Genomic DNA, 13,611 nt, shown 5'->3' with positions numbered 1-13,611 from the left:
AGTTTTCATCTTGTGCACATGCATGCACATGTGTAAATTTTTGAAAATCTGTCAAGTTTAAGACTGGCTCAGCAGTTAAAGCCACTTACTGCTCTTGCAGAAGACCTGGGTTTGGTTCAGAACGCATTTGTGCTGGCACAAAATTATCCTTAGATTCTGTTGCAGAACATAGAAATATGTATTAATACAGAGAAATACATAAAAGTATGACAAACATGTAGTCAAAACTATAACTTTCTAATTAAAAGACTCAAGGAACTTGGTCAACGGAGAAAGATTCAATAATTTTGAACAAGGAGCCTCAATATTATTTCAGTGCAAATTTTAGATATATATTCAAAAAAGTCCAATTTAAAAAAATCTAACGATTTCTTGGCAGTTCTGGTGCCCAACTTTAATCTCAGCACTCAGGAGGCAGAGGCAGGTGTAGCTCCCAGCCTGCAATACAAATAAAGTATCAGGACAGCCAGGGATATAGAAAAACCCTGTCTCGAAAACCAAAACGTCTAACGATTTCTGCGAAGAACAACAGAAAACCGATGACAAAAGGTCATCATGAACAGAAACATGAGCAACACAAGACTGAACAGACAGCACAGTGACACCATCTGACTTCAAAACTCTCCTACACCTGCAATAAAGACTGTGCTGCTGAGAAAGAATAAAGAGATCAGCAGAACATGAGAGAGCACTCAGAACAAAATCATAATTAATATTGGGTCAATGACAAGAGACCACAGTGAGGCTGGCCTTCCTGGCACGCGTGACTGGACCCCCGTGGCATCTACATGCGAATGTGTTAATAAGGCAGACTTTAAACCTGCGCAGAGTTAACTGCAGACGGATCCTACACCTCAATGTCAAGGGCCAGGGGAAGAACTTCTAGACGACACCAGACAAACTAGAGCTCCGCCAGTCAGCACTGTCTCCCCTGACAATAAAGGCCGCGCGTGCCCGAGCTCTGCAGCAAGCCCAGAATGGTTTCCAAGCACAGCTCCCGCTTCCCACGCTGTGCGCCCAGGAGAACTAAGTCAATGAGAGGTTTGAAGCGGGACCAAACCTCCTGAACAAACGGAGTAACACAGGGCACTGCGTGTCGCCGCCGGTTCCCGCACCCCGGGTCAACCCCACACGGGCTCCCGCGGATCCTCCACACATGGGGACGGCGGCCCCGCTCACCATAGCGCGGATTCCGACCTCACCCACGCTCTTCTCACAGCTGTGGGAAGCAGGGTCCCAGCACAGAGCACGGACCGAGGAGAGACTTCCTCAGTCAACCAGAGGCAAGGCAGACCGGAAGTTCCCGCCTCTATTCCGACTGATGTTCCGCCTCGAGGCCCTGATTAGCGAGTGACGCTTGAGTGACAGGAGCAGCTCCCTTAGAGACAGAGTGCTGTGAAGGAACACAGCACAGCCCTACATTCCACCCCAGGCACAGAGTGGAGACTGGCATTGCATAACTTTCACCTGGACTGCAAAGTCAACCCTGCACTTAGTAGTGAAAGCTAGAAGTTTTAAGGTTGCTCCCCCCCCCACCCAGACAAAAGTTTAGAGCAGAAGAAAGAAAATGGTCGGGCCCTGGAACTGCATGTTCCAGGAACTAGCTCACCACAGAATGAGTAATTACACCAGCAGGTTAGACAACTCTCTCCCAGGAACTAGCTGACCATAAAGTTAGATTAAAACCTTAAAGAACAATCTTGAGAAACAGGAAGCTTCTCCTTGTGATTTTTCACTGGTATTCCCAAATTTTCCAATGATGCCATCCCTACCCCCTTGAGTTGTGGCTTCTTCCTTTAAATACCCCTTCTCCCAGCTACTGGAGGTAGAACTCCTGTGCCCCTGTGTGGGATACGAGTCTTGACCCCAGTGCACTGGTTGTTCCTATCGATAAACCTCTTGTGATTACAGCAATGACAGTCTCTCCTGAGTTCTTAAGGGGATAGCGTCATGCCAAGATTTGAATGAGAGTCTCCCCGCTCTGGGGGATCTTTCAGTAGGAACTTCTCCTTCATATAGACATAAGGTCTCCAGTATATGCAGACCATTAAACAATGTGTAGCAGATTAATCCTCTTGCCTCAAAGAAAGCCCATTCCATTAAGAAAAATTTAAATCACCAAATGGATATTCACCAGACACTTTATATTATTTGGGTCCATTATGAAGGGTGTCATTTCCCTAATTTCTTCCTCGGCTTGTTTCTCCTTTGTATAGAGGAAGGCTACTAATTTATTTGATTTTATTTTATACCCAGCCACTTTGCTGAAGTTGTTTATCAGCTTTAGTAGTTCTCTGGTGGAACTTTTGGGATCACTTAAATATACTATCATATCATCTGCAAATAGTGATATTTTGACTTCTTCTTTTCCAATCTGTACCCCTTGATCTCCTTTTGTTGTCTGATTGCTCTGGCTAGAACTTCAAGAACTATATTGAATAAGTAGGGAGAGAGTGGGCAGCCTTGTCTAGTCCCTGATTTTAGTGGGATTGCTTCAAGTTTTTCTCCATTTAGTTTAATATTAGCTACTGCTTTGCTGTATTTGGCTTTTAGTATGTTTAGGTATGGGCCTTGAATTCCTATTCGTTCCAGGACTTTTATCATGAAGGGGTGTTGAATTTTGTCAAATGCTTTCTCAGCATCTAATGAAATGATTATGTGGTTTTGTTCTTTCAGTTTGTTTATATAATGGATCACGTTGATGGTTTTCCGTATATTAAACCATCCCTGCATGCCTGGGATGAAGCCTACTTGATCATGGTGGATGATTGTTTTGATGTGCTCTTGGATTCGGTTTGCCAGAATTTTATTGAGTATTTTTGCGTCGATATTCATAAGGGAAATTGGTCTGAAGTTCTCTTTTTTTGTTGGGTCTTTGTGTGGTTTAGGTATAAGAGTACTTGTGGCTTCATAGAAGGAATTCGGTAGTGCTCCATCTGTTTCAATTTTGTGGAATAGTTTGGATAGTATTGGTATGAGGTCTTCTATGAAGATCTGATAGAATTCTGTGCTAAACCCATCTGGACCAGGACTCTTTTTGGTTAGGAGACCTTTAATGACTGCTTCTATTTCTTAGGAGTTATGGGGTTGTATAACTGGTTTGTCTGTTCCTGATTTAACTTCGGTACCTTGTATCTGTCTAGGAAATTGTCCATTTCCTGCAGATTTTCAAGTTTTGTTGAATATAGGTTTTTATAGTAAGATCTGATGATTTTTTTGAATTTCCTCTGTTTCTGTAGTTATGTCTCCCTTTTCATTTCTGATTTTGTTAATTTGGACACACTCTCTATGTCCTCTCCTTAGTCTGGCTAAGGGTTTATCTATCTTGTTGATTTTCTCAAAGAACCAACTTTTGGTTCTGTTGATTCTTTTTTGGTCCTTTTTGTTTCTACTTGGCTGATTTCAGCTCTGAGTTTGATTATTTCCTGCCTTCTACTCCTCCTGGGTGTATTTGCTTCTTTTTGTTCTAGAGCTTTTACATGTGCTGTCAAGCTGCTGACATATGCTCTTTCCTGTTTCTGTCTGCAGGCACTCAGAGCTATGAGTTTTCCTCTTAGCACAGCTTCATTGTTTCCCATAAGTTTGGGTATGTTGTACCTTCATTTTCATTAAATTCTAAGAAGTCTTTAATATCTTTTTTTATTTCTTCTTTGACCAGGTTATCATTGAGTAGAGCATTGTTCAACTTCCATGTATATGTGGGCGTTCTTCCCTTATTGTTATTGAAGACCAGCTTTAGGCCGTGGTGGCCTGATTATTTCTATCTTTCTGTACCTGTTAAGGCCCGTTTTTTGACCAATTATATGGTCAAATTTGGAGAAAGTACCATGAGGAGCTGAGAAGAATGTATATCCTTTTGCTTTAGGATAGAATGTTCTTTAAATTTCTGTTAAGTCCATTTGGTTCATGACTTCTCTTAGTCTGTCTATGTCTCTGTTTAATTTCTGTTTCCATGATCTGTCCATTGTTGAGAGTGGGGTGTTGAAATCTCCTACTATTATTGTGTGAGGTGCAATGTGTGTTTTGAGCTTTAGTAAGGTTTCTTTTACGCCTGTAGGTGCCCTTGTATTTCGGGCATAGATATCTAGGATTGAGAGTTTATCTTGGTGGAATTTCCCTTTGATGAATATGAAGTGTCCTTCCTTATCTTTTTTGATGACTTTTAGTTGAAAATTGATTTTATTTGATATTAGAATGGCTACTCCCGCTTGCTTCTTCCGACTATTTGCTTGGAAAGTTGTTTTCCAGCCTTTCACTCTGAGGTAATGTCTGTCTTTGTCTCTGAGGTGTGTTTCCTGTAGGCAGCAGAATGCAGGGTCTTCACTGCATATCCAGTTTGTTAATCTATGTCTCTTTATTGAGGAGTTGAGACCATTGATGTTGAGAGATATTAAGGAATAGTGATTATTGCTTCCTGTTACATTCATATTTAGATGTGAGGTTATGTTTGTGTGCTTTTCTTTTCTTTGTTTTGTTGCCAAGACGATAAGTTTCTTGCTTTTTCTAGGGAGTAGCTTGCCTCCTTATGTTGGGCTTTACCATTTATTATCATTTGTAGCACTGGATTTGTAGAAAGATATTGTGTAAATTTGGTTTGTCATGGAATATCTTGGTGTCTCCATCTATGTTAATTGAGAGTTTTGCAGGATACAGTAACCTGGGCTGGCATTTGTGTTCTCTTAGGTTCTGTATGACATCTGTACAGGATCTTCTGGCTTTCATAGTCTCTGGCGAAAAGTCTGGTGTGATTCTGATAGGTCTGTCTTCATATATTACTTGACCTTTTTCCCTTACTGCTTTTAATATTCTTTCTTTATTTTGTGCATTTGGTGTTTTGACTATTATGTAATGGGAGGAGTTTCTTTTCTGGTCCAATCTATTTGGAGTTCTGTAGGCTTCTTGTATGCTTATGGGTATCTCTTTCTTTAGGTTAGGGAAGTTTTCTTCTATGATTTTATTGAAGATATTTACTGATATTTTGAGCTGGGAGTCTTCACTCCCTTCTATACCTATTATCCTTAGGTTTGGTCTTCTCATTGAGTCCTGGACTTCCTGTATGGTTTGGACCAGTAGTTTTTTCTGTTTTACATTATCTTTGACAGTTGAGTTGATGATTTCTATGGAATCTTCTGCTCCTGAAATTCTCTCTTCTAGCTCTTGTATTCTGTTGGTGAAGCTTGTATCTACAGCTCCTTGTCTCTTCTTTTGGTTTTCTATATCCAGGGTTGTTTCCATGTGTTCTTTCTTGATTGCCTCTATTTCCATTTTTAATTCCTTCAACTATTTGATTGTGTTTTCCTGGAATTCTTTCAGGGATTTTTTGTGATTCCTCTCAATAGGCTTCTACTTGTTTATTTACGTTTTCCTGCATTTCTCTCAGGGAGTTCTTCATGTCTTTCTTGAAGTCCTCCAGCATCATGATCAAATATGATTTTGAATCTAGATCTTGCTTTTCTGGTGTGTTTGGTTATTCAGTGTTTGCTTTGGTGGGAGAATTGGGCTCTGATGATGCCATGTAGTCTTGGTTTCTGTTGCTTGGGTTCCTGCGCTTGCCTCTCGCCATCAGATTATCTCTAGTGTTACTTTGTTCTGCTATTTCTGACAGTGGCTAGACTGTCCTGTGTGTCAGGAGTGCTGTAGACCTGTTTTCCTGTTTTCTTTCAGCCAGTTATGGGAACAGAGTGTTCTGCTTTCGAGTGTGTAGTTTTTCCTATCTACAGGTCCGCAGCTGTTCCTGTGGGCCTGTGTGCTGAGTTCACCAGGAAGGTTGCTTGGAGCAGAAAAGTTGGTCTTACTTGTGGTCCCGAGGCTCCCGTTTGCTCGTGGGGTGTTGCTTATGAGCTCTGCACAGGGGTAGCAACCAGGAGGACCTGTGTCACACTTTCCGGGAGCCCCTGTGCACCAGAGTCCCAGATGGCGTTTGGTGTTTTCTTCTGGAGTCAGAGATGTGGGCAGAGTGCAGTCTCTTCTGGTTTCCCAGGCGTGTCTGCCCCTCTGAAGGTTTAGCTCTCCCTCCCACAGGATTTGGGTGCAGAGAACTGTTTATCTGGTTGGTCCCTTCACGTTCCAGCGGTGTCTCAGATGCAGTGGACCTGCTCCTCCTGTGCCCTTATCTATGGGAACCCAGAGGCTGTATACAGTTTCCTCTTGGGCCACGGATGTGGGCAGGGGTGGGCAGTGTTGGTGGTCTCTTCCACTCTGCAGTCTCAGGAGTGCCCACCTGTACGGACGGTGAGCTCTCTCTCCCAGGGGTTTTGGGAGCAGTGAGCTGGAGGCAGAGAACACGAGATTGGGACTTTCGCTCGAAATATAAGTTTTTATTCGACACATTTAAATAACATGTTTCTAACTAGAAAGAAAAAAAAAGAAGTGCAGGTCTGACACACTGTTTGCAGAGGAGAATCAGATAAAATCCGCAGAAACCAATTCAGCAATGCTGACAAGAATACAGGATGCCTCATACTGAACGCAGGTGGCCTTGGGACTGATAACCAAAGGCCAAGGAGCTAGGTTCCCTTGACTCCCTCAAGACCTCCCCAAGCACCAAAACAGACCTTGCCAAGTTGGCCCTTGAGCAAGCACCTCTGAGAAAATCTTGGATTGGCTCCCAGAAATAAATGGCAGGAGATAGGTGTTAAATCATTCTTAAAGTTGTTTTCTATGTGGTCATATTAGAAATAAGTTCAGGATAGCCAAGAAAGGGGCCAGCACTGCCATTTTAGTGTCTGGAAAAGGAACATTTTACTCGTCATCTCGAGGCTATGTTCCTGCCCTAAGCCAAGGCTCCATTGGTTTTTCTTCTAAGGAAGGTGGTGGCTGTATCATTTCCCCTTTGCCTTGGACCTCACCTCAGTCTTACTCATTTGGACAGTCTAGGAAGAACTGCTGTATCAGATATGAGGAAGGAAGGGAAAAGAGGCCCTGCTCCAGCCCATTAAACTCCTACCAGAAACAAGTGGATCTTTGAGAAAACTAAGGTTTTATTGGGTAGGGAGGTTAAAAATATTTGAAATTTTTAATACAAAAACAATATTAATAGTATTTGATGGAAAATACTCATATTTTATGCTTTAACATATATTCTTTCGTGTTTTCTATAAACACCATTTTCTTTAAGCTCATTTAAGATGTCAGCACTAAGTCCTGTGTTCAATCAAGAAAGTACATGAGGGGGTAGTACCTATTTAGTGCTAGTCGATTCAATTATCCTTGATATTGGCCAGTTCTCCTTGGAATGTCAGGCCAGAGATTCTGTTCTGTTGGTCATGGGGATTTTCGTCCAAACAAGTATCACTATAACTTTTAACTTCCCTCCTTCCCACAGCTCCTAGAATCACTTAGCTCAAAGATCAGAGCTCTGAAAACCCTTTTGGGATCATTGAGCTCTGGTAATGATGAAACTGCTCAGGCTGTTAGCTTTTTATCTCCTTTCTTTATCTTTGGAAGCTGCTTGCTTACACTTTGTACATACTCAGGTAATAATTATTCCTTTTCAGGTGTCTGATGGGGTTGAACATTAGACAATTATAGTCTCCCACATAAGACTAAAGTGTTTAGGATTTAAGAAAACGTATTAAGGTCTATGCAAGTTATAGTAAAGAATGATCTAGACAAGGAATTTAAACTCACCAAGAGAATAGGTTATAGAACCAATATAGACTATATATCCAAAGTTTCCAAACAGAAAGCCTTTTATTAACTAAAGGGGGAAATGTAGACATGATGCTTTTGTGCCCTGTGGGACAAAAGATTTTGTATCATTTGTATTATTATTTGTCGTTTATATCTTTGAATTATCCAAGTGCTGACTTCTCTGGCCCCATATCTGGTATCAATCCTTACTCTAAGTATCTCCTGCCTTGATGTTGTATAAGTATCACTCACCATTTATTCTCTGACTTTTGAGTAAAAGCTTACCAGCCTATTACTGAGCAGGGGAGAGAATGGGTCAGGAAGTCATCCCAGCCAGGGGAGGGGGAGAGAGAGAGAAAGAGAAAGTGGAGATTACCCAGGGGGAGAGAGTCCAGAAGAGACGTTGAGAATGAGATAAAATGCAAGTGTGTTGGGATTTGGACTGTTAAGTAGCCAGATTAGTATAGAAGATTAAAACACAATCATAACTACTCAGTTATTTTGCCATTAAAGCTTCTTAAATAAATATGTTATCCCAGTCTCAATTATTGAGGAACTGTCTGAGTTGCAAAACAAACCTATAAAACAGAAGTATCCCAGCTGCAGGTGGAGACTGCACCATGGCCCCAGACCCCTGGTTCTACACTTACGATTCTACTTGTCAGTTTGCCCAAGAAATTGCTGAGAATATTCAAGAACGAAATCAGTGCGAAAGAAGAGGTGAGAAGACACCTAAGCTTACCTTGACAATCAGAACTTTGTTGAAGAATCTGAAGGTAAAGATCGAACTCTTGAAGGACTTTACTTCTAAGAGCTATGTTGACCCGCCAGGTGACACAGCTGGAGGGGGATCGAAGAAAGAACCTTCAGGATGACCTTGTCACCTGAGAGAGACTGCTCCTGGCATCATTTAAGAATGAGGGTTCCGAGCCGGATTTGATCAGGTCCAGCCTGATGGGTGAAGAAGCAAAGCGAGGATCTTCCAACCCTTGGCTCTGTGAGGAGCCAGAGGAGACCAGAGGCTTGGGTTTTGATGAGGTCCGGCAACAGCAGCAGAAAATCATAAAAGAACAGGACGCGGGTCTTGATGCCCTTTCCTCTACCATAAGCCGCCAAAAGCAAATGTGCTAGGAGATTGGGAATGAACTGGACGAACAGAACGAGATCATCGATGACCTTGCCAACCTGGTGGAGAACACAGATGAGAAGCTCCGCACTGAAGCCAGGCGAGTGACCCTGGTGGACGGAAAGTCAGCTTCCTGTGGGATGATAATGGTGATTTTATTGCTGCTCGTGGCTATTGTGGTCGTTGCAGTGTGGCCAACCAACTGATAGTAATAAGGGGACCACCCGCAGTGACACAGCCAACGATGAATGAAAGCCCAGCACCCTTTTGGAACGCAAGACCTGCTCTCAATAAATTTTCCACGCTCCCGGCGACAAACAAAACAAAACAAAAACTATAATACACTTATTAAAACTCTCATCCTTTGTTTCTGACATGACTGACTCACAATTTTATTTAAAACAAAAAGCTTTCTAGATGTTTTTATTCAGGAAACATCCAGCCATCTTAGTCTATCTAAGACCATTTCCATATTTCAGTTTTCCTAGTATTTTCTTCCACTTGCTAGTATTTTTTAAATTTATGTATTTATTTTACCTCTGAAACCTTGTCCTCTGGTCTCTCCCTCACACAATCCCTCTCCTTCTCCTCTGAGAGGGTGACCCCCCTCCCCAGTCCCTGCATTCTGACACATCTCTACAGGGTTAGACTCCTTTCCCACTGAGGGAAGACAGGTAGCCTAGATAGGCAAATGAATTCCACAAACAGGAAACAGGTTCAGGGACAGAACCTGCTACAGCTATGAGGGTACCACAGGATGACTAACCCTATGTGTGGGTTTATTTCTGGGTCTTTAATTTGATTCCACTGATCAACCTGTCTGTTTCTATACGGATACCATGCAATTTTTACCACTACAGTTCTGTAGTACAGCTTGAGATCAGGGTTAGTCATCCCTCCAGAAGTCCTTTTATTGTTCAGGATTGTTTTAGCATTCCAGTTTTTTTGTTTGTTTTTTTTTCACATGAAGTTGGGAATTTCTCTCTCAAGGTCCATAAAGAATTGTGTTGGAATTTTGATGGGAATTACATTGAATGTGTAGATTGATTTTGATAAGACATTTTCACTATGTTAATCCTCTCAATCCATGAGAATGGGAGATCTTTCCATCTTCTGAGATCTTTCTTAATTTCCTTCTTCTTGTTTGCTTTTTTAGAGTTACACAAACATATTTTATGTTATTTGTGGCTATTATGAAGGGTGTTGTTTCCATAATTTCTTTCTCAGTCCATTTATCATTTGTAGAGAGGAGGGCTACTGATATATGTACATTAATTTTGTGTCCAACGACGTTGCTGAAGGTGTTTATCAGTTGTAGGAGTTATCTTGTGGAATTTGGGGGTCACTTACATATGCTATCATATTATCTGAGAATTCTGTCCCTTCCTCTCTCTGATTTGTACTCTTTTTATATCACAGTTAGTTGTTTTATTGCTCTAGCCAGAACTTAAAGTACTAAAACGAAAAGTGGGCAGTCTTCTCTTGCCCCTAATTTTAGTGGAATTGCTTTAAGTTTCTCTCCATTTTATTTGATGTTGGCTATTGGCTTGGTGGATATTGTTTTTATGATGTTTTATGCACCTGGTATCACTGATCTCTCCAAGAATTTTAGCATGAAGGGGTGTAGTATCTTCTCAAAGGCCTTTTCAGCACCTAATGAAATGACCATATGACTTTTTCTTTGTTTATTTATAGGGTGGATTACATGGATGGATTTTCCTATATAGAACCACCCCTGCATCCTTGCAATGAAGCCTACTTGATCATGAAGAGTGATGTGTTCTTGGATTCAGTTTGTGATGATTTTATTGAGTATTTTTGCATTGATAGTCATAAGAGAGATTGGTCTGAAATTCTTTTTCTTTGTGGAGTATTTGTGTGGTTTAGGTATCAGGGTAACTCTGCTTTCACAGAGTAAGTTTGGCAGTGTTCCTTCTATTCCTATTCTGTGAAATATTTTGAGGAGCGATGGTATTAGCCATTCTTTGAAAGTTTGGTAGAATTCTGCACTAAAAACCATGAGAACTTATTCTTATTGCCCCAAGGCATAGGAAGATTTACAAATTTATCAGATAACCCACTTGTTTGATGTCTGGAGAGATACTTGTATTCTCCTCCTTTTCATTGAAGACCAAGGAGAAGAAAAAGGATGTTTGGTGTCTCCATGTTTAAAGATGTGACTCTGAAATACTTTTGACCTCAGTGAATTCTCCTTGTGTTTTTATCTATCTGATTTTAGCCTGTCTGTGCTTGAAATTCATGCAGTCAAATTTCTGGAATGCATATATAGAATTTCACATTCCAAAGAGACAAGAAAGGTTTTAATGGCTGTGCGTTAGAGAATGTTTGCTACTTTGAAAGATAAATTTCAAATAGTCCCTTTGAACATTTCCTTAATGCCAGGTAGTGGTGGTGAACGCATTTAATCCAGGCACAGCAGAGACAGAGGCAGAAGAATTTCTGTGAGCTTGTTTATGTCCAAGCAACTAAAAAAATGAAAATGAAAGTAAGTTCCCCAGGGCATGCTGGGGCAGAAACAAAAATGGTCATCACCTAGGGAAAAGATGAATGTTGAGTGTCTTAGGGAAAAACAGGCATGGAGATTACCAGTGGGGTGCGAGGGTGTGAGGAGAAGCATTAAGACTCAGTGTCTGAATCCTGAGTGTACCCTGTATCTGAAGTCTCCAGCTGTCATAGCTGCTCACTAGCAGCAGCATGTCCAGCACCCAGCAATCTATTATTTTGGTTCTCTTGGGATGTGTGCTTACATCAATTGCCTTGTACTAGTCATGTTCCTAATAATCTTTGGAAGAGAGACTTCTACAGCAAAATAATGTTGGTAAGAAGCAGAGATATAGGAAGGGAGTCTTGGGGACAGATGGAGGAACAATTCTGTACTGCAAATAGTGTGAATAAAGGCCCTGGAAAGAACGTGGAATGTTGGAAGGCCAATGAGGATTCTGAGTGTCAGGAGCAAAGGGACAGTGTGGCAGAGAGAGAGAGAGAGAGAGAGAGAGAGAGAGAGAGAGAGAGAGAGAGAGAGAGAGAGAGAAAGAGAGAGAGAGAGAGAAAGTTAGTAAGGTAGGTGGTCTGTCATCCCAGGGAACTGCTTCTTCATACACAGACCACAGGTCCTGCAGCCTCCTCACTTCTGTTCTTCTGCAGGAGATGGTTTCTGGCATCAAATCTCTGCACAAGCATCCCTATCGTCTTGTGCACTCCCCAGCAGGGATAACACATGAGATGGTGTTTCTAGGGCTGCACATTCTTTAATGTGATGTAGAAACACATTAGACCATAGGCTACCCCTATCTCTTATTTTACTGGTGTGCTGGTCAGAGCCTGCATGGTTTCTTCTTGGGGTCCCTTGCTCTTCATAGTTGGACATCAAGTTCTTTGCATAAAAAATAGAACCCTGAGACGTGCCAGGATACATCAGGGAATATAACATTGGACTCCCAGTCTTGGGCTTTTCACAATACATATGCTTTTCCATAAAAAAACAGCTCCTTGGTCCTTTATAAGTTATTTACATATTGCCTACTCACTCTCCTTCATCCTGGAATTTTCTTACATGTATGGTTTGTTTCATGGAATCCAGGTGGGACAAGGTTTCCAGTCTTTCTTTACATCTGTCTGTTCTTTTCTGTTCTGAGACAGTGTCTAACGTAATCCAGGTTGACCTCAAAGTCTGCAGTGTAACTGAGAATGACCTCAAACTCCTGAGCCTCTCACTGATGTTTCCTAAGTGCTGGATAATAGGAGTGAACCACTATACCTGGTTCTTACCATACTGAATATAGTAGCCAGGGCTCTAAGCATCCTAGGCAAGCACCCTACAAACTAAGCTTCAGCCTCAGTCCCTGGATTCTTTCATATCTTAATCTTGATGCCTCTCGCTGCATCTCCCTCTGTTTCTCACACAATTTTATAATACCATACTTGTCAAAAAAGACATTAAAATGGACTCTGGGATCCATTTTAAAAATACAGAAATTATAATGTATAAAAGTGGTCCTCCCTCTGGCTATTAATCTGTTGCTTATAAGGAGATAGAAACTGAGTACCTTGGCTTACTTATGTAATTTTATCACTTAGAATTATGAGGCAGAAGGATTCTATAAATTCCAGCACAGTTAGGTATATTGCAAATTTAGGACAATTTAGAATACTGTGAGATATCCTGCATGAAAATATATATGAAAGAAAGAGTATAGCCTTCCTAAACTGTAAACTAAGAATTCATTTAAATCTGGTATTTTGGTGTTTGTGTATGAAAACAATTAGTCCTGACAGAAGAGTATCTTTGTAATTACAAAGCACATGGATAAGAACTTGATATTGTTACATCTGAAAAATGCATTGGTGTATTTGTTTACTATACGTGTGTGTGTGTGTGTTGTGTGTGTGTGTGTGTGTGAGAGAGAGAGAGAGAGAGAGAGAGAGAGAGAGAGAGAGAGAAATAATGCTGCAGGGTAGGAAAAGCCTATTCCATAGTGTAGAGGTCAGAGTAGAGTGTGTAAGAGTTGGGAACCTATGGATTCCAAGAGATGAACTAGATAGCTATAGGCAAGTGCAAGACCATAAGCAACAGAAGTCAATATACATGAGCATCTTCAGAACCCAGTCCTCCCACCACAGCAAGCCCTGAATACGCCAACACACCTGAAAGTCAGGAAGCTGACCTAAAATCCTATCTCATGAAGATAATGAAGTCCTTCAAGGAGGATATAAATAAGTCACTGAAGCAAATACAGGAAAACACAGATAACGTAGAAGCAGGAGGAAGCAAATCCCTTAAAGAAATACAGGAAAAGACAATCAAACAGGTGAAAACATTACATAAAGCAGTC

General features: G+C 41.3%; 1 protein-coding gene and 1 pseudogene across 15 annotated transcripts in view; one reads left to right on the top strand and one right to left on the bottom strand.

The window, feature by feature from the left end:
* Positions 1–1,285, bottom strand: part of Zfp709l3 (zinc finger protein 709-like 3) — a 36,561-nt gene extending 35,276 nt beyond the window's left edge. For 12 of the 15 annotated variants that reach the window (XR_015625035.1, XR_015625038.1, XR_015625036.1 and 9 more), the window contains exon 1: positions 1,180–1,285. Coding sequence is in view for 1 of the 15 variants with exons in the window: in XM_087559581.1 (XP_087415707.1) it covers positions 1,180–1,182 (3 nt within the window). In the remaining 14 variants the exon portion in view is untranslated. Of the gene's footprint in view, positions 1–89; positions 157–1,179 lie in introns of all 15 variants that reach the window. The other 3 variants (XR_015625039.1, XR_015625037.1, XM_087559585.1) reach the window with 1 other exon arrangement.
* Positions 1,286–8,228: 6,943 nt separating this feature from the next.
* Positions 8,229–9,007, top strand: Stx8-ps1 (Syntaxin 8, pseudogene 1; annotated as a pseudogene).
* Positions 9,008–13,611: the final 4,604 nt, after the last annotated feature.

Source organism: Rattus norvegicus, chromosome 7, assembly GCF_021556685.1.
Source record: "Rattus norvegicus strain SHRSP/BbbUtx chromosome 7, alternate assembly SHRSP_T2T, whole genome shotgun sequence".
Taxonomy (NCBI): domain Eukaryota; kingdom Metazoa; phylum Chordata; class Mammalia; order Rodentia; family Muridae; genus Rattus; species Rattus norvegicus.
The sequence above is the reverse complement of the archived record's forward strand: the minus strand, read 5'-3'. Positions and strand labels throughout refer to the sequence as shown.